The sequence below is a fragment of the Chanodichthys erythropterus genome, chromosome 11 (genome assembly GCF_024489055.1).
Source record: "Chanodichthys erythropterus isolate Z2021 chromosome 11, ASM2448905v1, whole genome shotgun sequence".
NCBI lineage: Eukaryota > Metazoa > Chordata > Actinopteri > Cypriniformes > Xenocyprididae > Chanodichthys > Chanodichthys erythropterus.
The window spans coordinates 23,341,055-23,351,600 of NC_090231.1; the positions used below are offsets into that span (position 1 = coordinate 23,341,055).

Genomic DNA, 10,546 nt, shown 5'->3' on the forward strand with positions numbered 1-10,546 from the left:
GAAAATTATTCTGCTCTCAAGCAAGCACAGAGCAGGGTGATTTAGTTTCCTATAGTAGTTCACAAGGCATCTGCAAGTTTTTGTGCTAGTTGTGCTCATCATGTTGCCTTGTTCTTTATGTTGTACAATTTTCTCAGTCAACCCAGGGACAACATTTTGTGCTCATCTTATTGCCAGAAGAATATAAAACAGGATCATTTGTTGTTGATAGTCAGAAATTTGGCCATGTAACATGAGCCCAGAGAGACATAGACAAAATAACATGGACTAAACTCAAATCGTTCAAACCCTCTCTCACATCTTGGCCAATTAGCTGGTGATGGGAAGAAAACGAAAAACAGGGATGTGTATCGCCAACCCAAAGCCTTGATTATGGCATCAGATAGATAAAAGCAGCACATAGATCATTTAACAACTTGCTAGCAGAACAGGAAATGCCCTGTTTCCCTGTGTTAATTTACAGCTGGTTCGCTGATGGGAGGGGGAGAGAAAAATATCCATGGTGATGTACAGTAATAGCTGAGCAGATTGCTTCATTCGAGGTAGTGGGGTTTTGCTGATAGCAGCTTAGGCTTCTGGTATGAGAGTGTGTGAGTGGACAAGGGAGAGTGATAGGGAGAGAGCCCAGACTCTTTGCCTACAGTGCAGATCATTAGAGGCAGGACGGCCTGGCCAGCGTCATAGCTCACTAGCCTCAGATGGCACAGAGCAGGCCGAGCTGTTCAGCTGGCAGAAAAACTGCCAGGACCAGGTGAGTTTGGCTCCCTCCCTCTCCCTCCCCCTCTCGATATCCTCCACTTCATCCTCTCTCCCCTTTCTCGCAGCATGATTTGTCCACTGAATCTGGTTACCCCTGACTGAGCAGTGAGTTGGGCGTGTAGCTTGGCATGGCTAGCTGCGCTCGCTCCGGATTTGCATGAGTAAGTATTCTCCCATCTATCAGACACCATTGACCTTAGCTTTGTTCAGGCAAAGAAGGTGAACACTGCTTGCTTTCTTAACCGTTCTAGAAGTAGCATCTGGGTCAGTGATGTCTGACGTGACACTAATTTGTTTTGTCCTGTCTAGTAATGTATTCAAAATGACATTGAAAATGCAATTGATGCATAAAATGACTTGAATACGCCTCTTCAGTGTAGAACAAATTCTTAATTTCTTTGTTAATATTCCTTTAGATATTCATTTTTTTGGGGGGGTTATAATATTTTAACATTTGTAATTTCGTCCCCTTGGAATTATAAGGTTCTATTTGACATTTTTGTCCAAATTGAGTTATTCACATTATCTTATTTACATTATGTCTTGTTTTGAATGTTGTGTACATTTTGGGACTTTTTATTTAGAAAACGAAAAGGTTCCATCTTCAAAATCAACTTTCTATCCAATCAATTTGTAGAAATATGCAGAGAAATACATGAAACAGATATAATATCATAGAGAACCCCTGCAGACTGTCATGGTCAACATCTGATCATTTGACCTTTGTCAAGGTTAATTTAGGTGTTATTTTGTGTGACTCCCCCAAAACCTAGTTATTGATGAAAGGTATTTGTAAAAAATTGAGACCACTTAACATTGATTTCTGAACTTGAAATGGTCTCTTAATTTTTTCCAGAGCTGTATATTGAAGAAAAAAAAAAAAAAAAAAAAAAAAAAAAAAAAAAAAAAAAAAAAAATATATATATATATATATATATATATATATATATATATATATATATATATATATATATATATATATATATTATTTTTTTATTTTTATTTTTTTTTTTTTTCTTCAATATACAGCTCTGAAAAAAATTAAGAGACCACTCCAAGTTCAGAAATCAATGTTAAGTGGTCTCTTAATTTTTTCCAGAGCTGGATATGATAGATAGATAGATAGATAGATAGATAGATAGATAGATAGATAGATAGATAGATAGATAGATAGATAGATAGATAGATAGATAGATAGATAGATAGATAGATAGATAGATAGATAGATAGATAGATAGATAGATAGATAGATAGATAGATAGATAGATAGATAGATAGATAGATAAAAAAAAAACTTTTTTACATTGTATGAATTCAGTGTGTAAGTATATTGAAAGTTTATGAAAACTGAAATATAGTTATCAAAACTCTATGAAACAAACTTGAATACAAAGAGTAGATTTGTAAGCACTTGGCACATTTGTTTTAAAGTAGATTTTTAAGATTTGTTTTCTTTTGAAAACACTCTCATACATCATTGACCCATCTATATCAGAGTTCTCCCACCATAACGCCATTGTTCCTCCCTTTATTGTCTTTTCAGTTTGCGGGAGTGAGCTAGAGGAATATCAATATGCTCAGTACGTGTTATACATTTAGACTGGGTGACTTAACACACTCCAGGGGCATTTCATCCACCTACGGTCTCTTTTTTCTCCCATCAGTTGTCACAGGCTTTGATGCTGAGAGAGCAAACACGTTTGGGTAATGCAGGATATATGTGAAGTCTTTGAGGGCTTTGAGATACCTGTCTCACAGCAGCACACTGTTTCATGTGGTTTGTTGTGAGAGTATCTGCAGAGTTAAGGGAAGTTAAAACACAGAAGCTGTCAAATTACCTGTCATACCTGCTTGTTTGTGCCGTTGTGCGCTCTGCAGACTGCCAGTACACATTCTCATCAATTAGCCTCTATCTCTTCGTACTGCCACTTGCTCCCAGAGCAGTTTAAAAACATAACTGTAAAAGCTGAAGCAGACTTAACAAGCAGTCCAGCTGTGGTGTGTGAGCTTGCGTGCTGAGAATGTGTATTCCAAGCAGGGAAACGTGTGGAGACGAGAGCATATCAAAAGTAACTTGAAAAAGTGGGTCTTGGTCCACTTTCAAATGAACACGGACCAACAAACAAACATTTAAACAGAACGTTCTGCAACCAAGATGCAACCCTAAAGGAAAATTCACACCGCACACTCAAACACCAGCAAACATGTTTGTTGGTTTTTGTCTGATCAGTGTGTTACCCTTTTTGGTGTCTGTTGGAATTGGTTGGCGTTTGTTTTCACCTGACTGAACATGTTCAATCAGCGTTTTTCTGTGTCTGTTGGGGCAGTGTGAACATGACAGTTATTTTTCATAAAATTCTAAATCCAACGGCCAGCTTGTTTGTGAGAGTTTGTCTGTGCGGTGTAAATTGGCCCTCAAAAAGGACAAAATGCTCAAGCACTTGGCTTCACTTTCTTGTTGAGCACCTTCATATCTGTTTTTTTCTTATCATAAAAGCTACATCGCCCATTACAGTTCAGTACAGGTGTCAGAACCGCTGTCTCCTCGCAGCAGATCTTCATCTCTGTGTAAAACAGAGGAATTCCTGGTGTTGTTTTCACTCCTTTACATATTTTTTTGAGGGTTGAGGGTTTCCGGTTCAACGCTGCTGCCTGCCAGCTGTCTGATCTACGCTCGGAGCTTCGTGGAGATTATCCTAAATCCTTCTCTTTATTCCTATTCGCATAATATAACTTTCTTATTTTTCACTAGATTACTTAACCTATTGCATAGTATTACTAAACGGAACGATTTATTACTAGCAATCCACCAGCGTAATCACCTAGTGTTAGCCATAGCCTGCTAGCTACTTTCTTTTTTTTCCCCTCTAAACCAACCTTCCTTGTCGATTGAATGGCGGATTTATCCGATGTATGTTATTCTGATCTGTCCTCGCCAGATCGGGAAGCTGTGGAGACGTTGCTGCCCGGCATTCATCGATCCACCGCTAGGTACAGCGTCCCGCACATCACCCTCGCCCCAGGCACCGGCAAGCGACCGAGACATCCAGCCAGCGAGTCCCGTGTGCGTTGCAGTTTTTCGGACGGCGTTCATCAAACACACGGTCAGTCATGTCCGACGATTATCATGTGTAGTAAATGCAACATGTACAGCTTAGCTCTTTCTGTCAGCAGTGAGACTTACACATGTGATAAATGCAGGGATATTGTCAGGCTGACAGAGAGAATCTCAGAATTAGAGACACGCATCCAAACTTTAATTGAGGATAGTGAGAATGAAAGGGCCTTAGATACTGCTTTGGATGCGACTAGCCTAGTAAACACTACACATTCGGTTCCGGTTGTAGAAGCCACGCAGCAGGCTAACTGGGTGACTGTGAGGCGGCATAATGGCAAGAACAAACACCACTCTTCCGTTCCGATTAGAACATCAAACAGGTTCTCCCCACTCAGTGACGCACCCACTGAGAATCCTGTTGAAAGTGCCCTAGTAATTGGCGATTCTATTACACGGAACGTGAAAATAGAGACACCAGCCACCATAGTCACATGTTTGCCGGGGGCCAGAGCACCTGACATCAAAGCAAATTTAAAAGTGCTGGCTAATGCTAAACGTAAATATTCTAAAATCATTATCCACGTCGGCACAAATGATGTTCGACTTCGCCAGTCGGAGATCACTAAAATTAACATTAAAGAGGTGTGTGAACTCGCAAATTCAATGTCAGCAAAAGTAATTTGTTCTGGCCCTCTTCCTGTTCGTCGGAGTGATGAGATAGTTAGCAGGTTATCATCACTCAATGGCTGGCTGTCTAAGTGGTGTGCGCAGAATAATATAGGTTTCATAGACAATTGGAAAAGCTTTTGGGGCAGACCTGATCTGTTGAAAAGAGATGGTATTCATCCCTCCCGGGATGGTGCTGCTCTTCTCTCTAGAAATTTGGCAAATAGTCTTAGAGCTGAAACATGACAAACCAGGGCCCAGATCAGGACGCAGACAAACTGGCTAAACCGACCGTCTGCTAGCCGCCTCACGTCACAGAACTCAGATAATTCACAGCACATAGAAACACTTTCACCTAGATATTATCACATAGAGACTGTGTCTGTACCTCGAACTAATAAATACAAAAAACTTCCAAAACCTTTTAAGGGTAAAAATTTAATTGATGTTCAAAAAATGAAAATCACAGATAAATCAGATAAACAAATGATAAAGCTTGGGTTACTGAATATTAGATCTATTTCTTCAAAAGCACTTATTGTAAATGAAATTATCACAGACAATAAACTAGACTTGCTGTGTTTGACAGAAACCTGGCTAAAACCAGACGATTACATTACTTTAAATGAATCTAGTCCTCAAGGTTATGATTATCGACACAATCCTCGACAGAAAGGCAAAGGGGGAGGTGTTGCTGTAATTTATAGTAATATATTCAGAATCATTCAAAAGAATTTCAAATATAATTCCTTTGAAGTGATGGTGCTTTATGTAACATTATGTAAGTTGACATTTGTGCTGGCTACTGTATACAGGCCACCAGGGCACCATACTGACTTTATCAAAGAATTTGCTGAGTTTCTATCAGAGTTAGTACTGGCTGCGGATAAAGTCCTTGTTGTTGGTGATTTTAATATCCATGTAGATAATAATAAAGACGCATTTGGATTGGCATTTGCAGATATTTTAAACTCTATTGGAGTTAAACAACACGTGTCAGGACCCACTCATTGTCGTAATCATACCCTAGATCTAATACTGTCGCATGGAATAGATATTGATGCTGTTGAAATTCTACAGCAGAGCGATGATATATCAGATCATTATTTAGTCTCGTGTATAATACAATTAGCCAAGGCTACAAAACCACCACCCAGCCATAAATATTGTAGAACAATCACGTCTGCCACTAAAGATTGCTTTATAAATAATCTCCCCGAGCAGTTTCATCGCCTTAGTATACCTGACAACTTAGAAGAACTCGATGCTGCAACAGAAACTATTGGCTCTCTCTTTTCCAGCACATTAGATGCGGTCGCTCCTTTACGTCTAAAGAAGATTAAGGAAACTAATCCAACGCCGTGGTATGATGAGCACACTCGGGCTCTAAAACGAACTGTTAGAAAAGCTGAACGTAGTTGGAAGAAAACAAAACTAGAAGTTTTTCGCCTTTCGTGGAAAGAAAAAATGATTGAGTACAGAACAGCCATAAGAAATGCTAGATCTACTTATTTTTCAAATCTCTTAATAGAAAACAAACATAATCCTAGGTATTTATTTGACACAGTGGCTAAATTAACTAGAAACAGAGATTCAACTGCTGACGTTTCCATAGAGCACAGCAGTAATGACTTTATGAACTTCTTTACTTGCAAGATTGATAATATTAGAGAGAAAATTATAAACATGCATCCGTCTACAGTTTCTCTTCAGACAGTGCACTGTAGTGTCCCTGAGGTAAAACTAGAATCATTCGCCGCTATAGGAGAGGAAGAATTATCTAAACTTATCAAATCATCAAAATCAACGACATGTATGTTAGACCCAATGCCGACTAAACTACTGAAAGAAATGCTTCCAGAGGTCGTAGGTCCACTTCTTGATATAATTAATTCATCTTTAACACTAGGACACGTGCCAAAAACCTTTAAGCAGGCTATTATCAAACCTCTTATTAAAAAACCTCAACTAGATCCGAGAGAGTTAGTAAATTACAGGCCAATCTCGAATCTACCTTTTCTGTCAAAGATACTAGAAAAGACAGTTTCAACACAACTGTGTTCCTTTTTAGAAAGAAATGGAATCTGTGAGGATTTCCAGTCAGGATTTAGACCATACCATAGTACTGAGACTGCTCTCGTTAGAGTTACAAACGATCTACTCCTATCATCCGATCGTGGCTGTATTTCTCTATTAGTGTTATTAGATCTCAGTGCTGCTTTTGACACTATCGATCATAACATTCTTTTAAAAAGACTTGAAAACTATATTGGCATTAGTGGAATTGCTTTGGCATGGTTCAAATCATACTTATCTGACCGTTATCAGTCTGTGGTAGTTAATGAAGAGATGTCGTATCGATCACAGGTTAAATATGGGGTACCACAAGGCTCAGTATTAGGACCGTTGCTTTTCACTCTGTACATGCTGCCCTTAGGAGAGATAATTAGGAAGCATGGTGTTAGTTTTCACTGCTACGCTGACGATACTCAGCTCTATATTTCCTCGCGCCCTGACGAAACCTACAAATTCACAAAACTAACAGAATGCATAGCTGACATTAAAAACTGGATGACAAGAAATTTCTTATTATTAAATTCAGAAAAAACTGATTTCCTAATCTTTGGACCAAAAACTTCCTCACGAAAAAACCTTGAATACTCTCTAACACTTGACGGGTGCTCCATTAAACCTTCGTCCTCAGTTAGGAACCTGGATGTGCTCTTTGATACCAATCTTTCATTTGAAAGTCATGTTTCTAGTATCTGTAAAACCGCCTTCTTCCATCTAAAAAATATATCTAAATTACGACATATGCTCTCAATGACAAATGCGGAACAGTTGGTTCATGCATTCATGACCTCAAGACTAGATTATTGTAACGCTCTACTGGGTGGTTGTTCTGCTCGGCTTTTAAACAAACTACAGTTGGTTCAAAATGCGGCAGCTAGAGTTCTTACTAGAACCAGAAAGTATGACCATATTAGCCCAGTTCTGTCAACATTACATTGGCTCCCTATTAAACATCGTATAGATTTTAAAATCTTGCTACTTACTTATAAAGCTCTAAATGGTTTAGCTCCCCAGTACCTAAGTGAGCTCTTAATGCATTATAATCCTTCACGTTTATTGCGATCTCAGAATTTAGGCCAGTTGATAATACCCAGAATATCAAAATCAACTGAAGGCGGCAGATCATTTTCCTATTTAGCACCTAAACTCTGGAACAATCTTCCTAGCATTGTTCGGGAAGCAGACACACTCTGTCAGTTTAAATCTAGACTAAAAACACATCTCTTTGCTCTTGCATACACATAACACATTATCAATACATTAACATTTTTCAAATCCGTTAAAGGATTGTTACGCTGCAATAATTAGGTCGGCCGGAACCGAGAACATTTCCTATAACACTAGATATACCTGTACATCAGAACAAGAATGGCATCTACGCTAATATCTGTCTCTCTGCTTATCCTGAGGTTTGCCGGGTGCTGGATCCAGGCCGTATCCAGGTCAGATGGAGAACCTGCGTCTGGACCTGACTACAACGTAGCCCAGGATCCCCGTATCCGCTTACATATATTTATATATAATCGATTTTTAAACTCTATAATAAAAATGTACAATTCAGATTTTGATCTCCATATACATTTACATATATATATATCTTCCAAGGGGTTTTTTCCCTCCTAGGACTTTTTTCCCAGTGCTAGCACGCTGGGTTTTTCTCCTAGGGGGTTTTTTCCACCCCTGGAAGTCAGCCGACATTGGCTTAATGTAGCACCATCTTGTATATGTTACATATTACCACGCTTGTTTGTACAGTTTTAACCACTTCCCTTTTTTTTTTTTTTTTTCTGTGCTTCTAATATGTAAAGCTGCTTTGAAACAATTACCAATTGTAAAAGCGCTATATAAATAAATTTGACTTGACTTTGACTATTTTATAAGCTCTTCATGAGTTCTCAGCAGGTAAAAATACCATGTACACACAACAAATGCATTTAGCCTGCATTGTTTTAAAAAGTCTTTGGGTTCAGTGTTAAAAAAGAGATTCTGAATGCTAAGCAAACCAGGATTATAGGTATAATTTTCTGTTTTGGATCAAAAGAACCAAGTGAACACACCTTAAATGTAGTTTTAAAAAGACTAAATGCTGTGCATTCTCTAACTCATTGCCCAAAACACCTCTAACTAATACCCTGGTTTCCCTAATGTTATCCCTACAGAAGGTCATACACTGCTGAAGAGGTGGAGCTGAAACATCATGGATTTATTTAAATCATATTTCAATAAATGGGTCCCACTTTATATTAGGTGGCTTTAACTAGTACTTACATTTAATAATCATTTGATACAATGCACTTATTGTGTACATACATGTTTTTACATTGTACTTATATTAAAAAAAAAACCCTGCATATAATTACATCTGTAATTAATTTCTGTTATTACATTTAAAATTACACTGACCCATCCCTTACACCTTAAACCTACCCTTACACCTACCCATACCACCAAACCTGTCCCTAACCTTACCTGTAACCCACCTCAATAGCAGCAAAAATGTTTTGCAATACAATATGAACACAAGAACTACATTGTACTAATTTGTGATGTTAGTACATAGTAGTTAAGGCCACCTAATGTAAAGTGGGACCAATAAATTATTTTTTTAATAACACTGCAATGATTTTTTTTTTTTTTTTTTTTTTTTTTTTTTTCTCAAGAATTTTCACAGCTTGTTTGTAGAATGTAGTGGTTTTAACATGTGAGCTAATAGACTGTGTGGATGCATTTGAAAGAGGTGATAAAGTAAAGGGTGATGGTTGGAATAAGCACTCCTGGCTCTCCTTGCATGCTGCTTCCCCTTTCATTGGCTGTCTATTGGCATGGCTTGCATGTCACAGTTGATGAGCCCAATGAGTGCCATATAAAATCTGCAAGGGACACTGATGATGTTCAGGGCACATGCCCAGTGAGCATTTTGATTCGACACAGCTGGCCATGTGAGTAATCCAGAGGAAAAAGTGAAAGGGAGATGAAAGAACATTCAAGTGACATGAAGGGATGAGAGAGGAGATCTCTTTCTAGTGCTGCCACACAGGAGAAATTGGGGAAAAATATAAATGAAACCCATTTTTATGCTGTGTTCTGGATGCTGGAAGATAAACAATTGGGAAAGTGGAGCTTGGAGCATATTGTTCAGGGATAACAAAAGCAAACCCAAAACTTCATTACAAAGATCCGGGTGAAGCCATACAATTTAGTTGGTCAGTGAGGTAAAAGATAGACAGATGGATCATTTACATCATAATGACACTGGGATAACCAAGGTGTTGTATCAAGTAATTGGATAAACAAACAAATAAATGAACGCACACTGATGATCTCCGTTTTTCTGACTGATTAGAAGCAATCAACAAGACTGGTTGTAAATGCTGGGTCTCAGCAAAGCTCCCGCGGGTCCTGTTTACACCTAGTGTTAACATCTATCACGGATGATCTGATAACAAGTCTGCTGAGACATATTGACATTTACACCTTTATTAGTTTTTTTTTTTTTTTTTTTTTTTTTTTTAATTGCTAAAATATTTTTGTCCAATCTGTAGTCACATTTTCAAAACTCTTTACACAACTAGCACTTTTGTTACCATACCATTAACACAATTTCTTGTCGTTTTCAAACAATGTGCAGTCTAACAGATTACTAAAATGCTTAAATTTTCTTTTAATACAAGCTTACCCAATATCAAAGTCATGGATCTTTCTGATCTTATTTACAAATGCTTAAACACTGCAAGTCAGAAATGCAGACCTAATGTTCCAATCTTTAAATATAGTATAAAACCTCTACTTCTGCAACAACAGCAGCAGACTCTTTGAACTGTTCCTGTTTTTGTTTTGTAGATGCAGAACAACACAGAGGAGCAGAGAAAAAAAAAATGTCTGGGTGAGGAATGTAGGAAATATATGAAGGAGGAGAGGAGAAGTTGGATCAGGACAAGGGAGAAGAAGAGGTAGGGGAGAGGAGGAAGAATGTGTGCTGGATTGTGCATC

General features: G+C 38.2%; 1 protein-coding gene across 1 annotated transcript; it reads left to right on the top strand.

Annotated features, from left to right (window-relative positions):
- Positions 1 to 651: 651 nt before the first annotated feature.
- Positions 652 to 7,127, top strand: LOC137030352 (uncharacterized). Its single transcript, XM_067400610.1, has 3 exons — positions 652 to 751; positions 825 to 920; positions 3,699 to 7,127. The coding sequence occupies exons 2-3, from the start codon at positions 917 to 919 to the stop codon at positions 4,727 to 4,729; spliced, it is 1,035 nt and encodes a 344-aa protein (XP_067256711.1). The 5' UTR covers positions 652 to 751; positions 825 to 916; the 3' UTR covers positions 4,730 to 7,127.
- Positions 7,128 to 10,546: the final 3,419 nt, after the last annotated feature.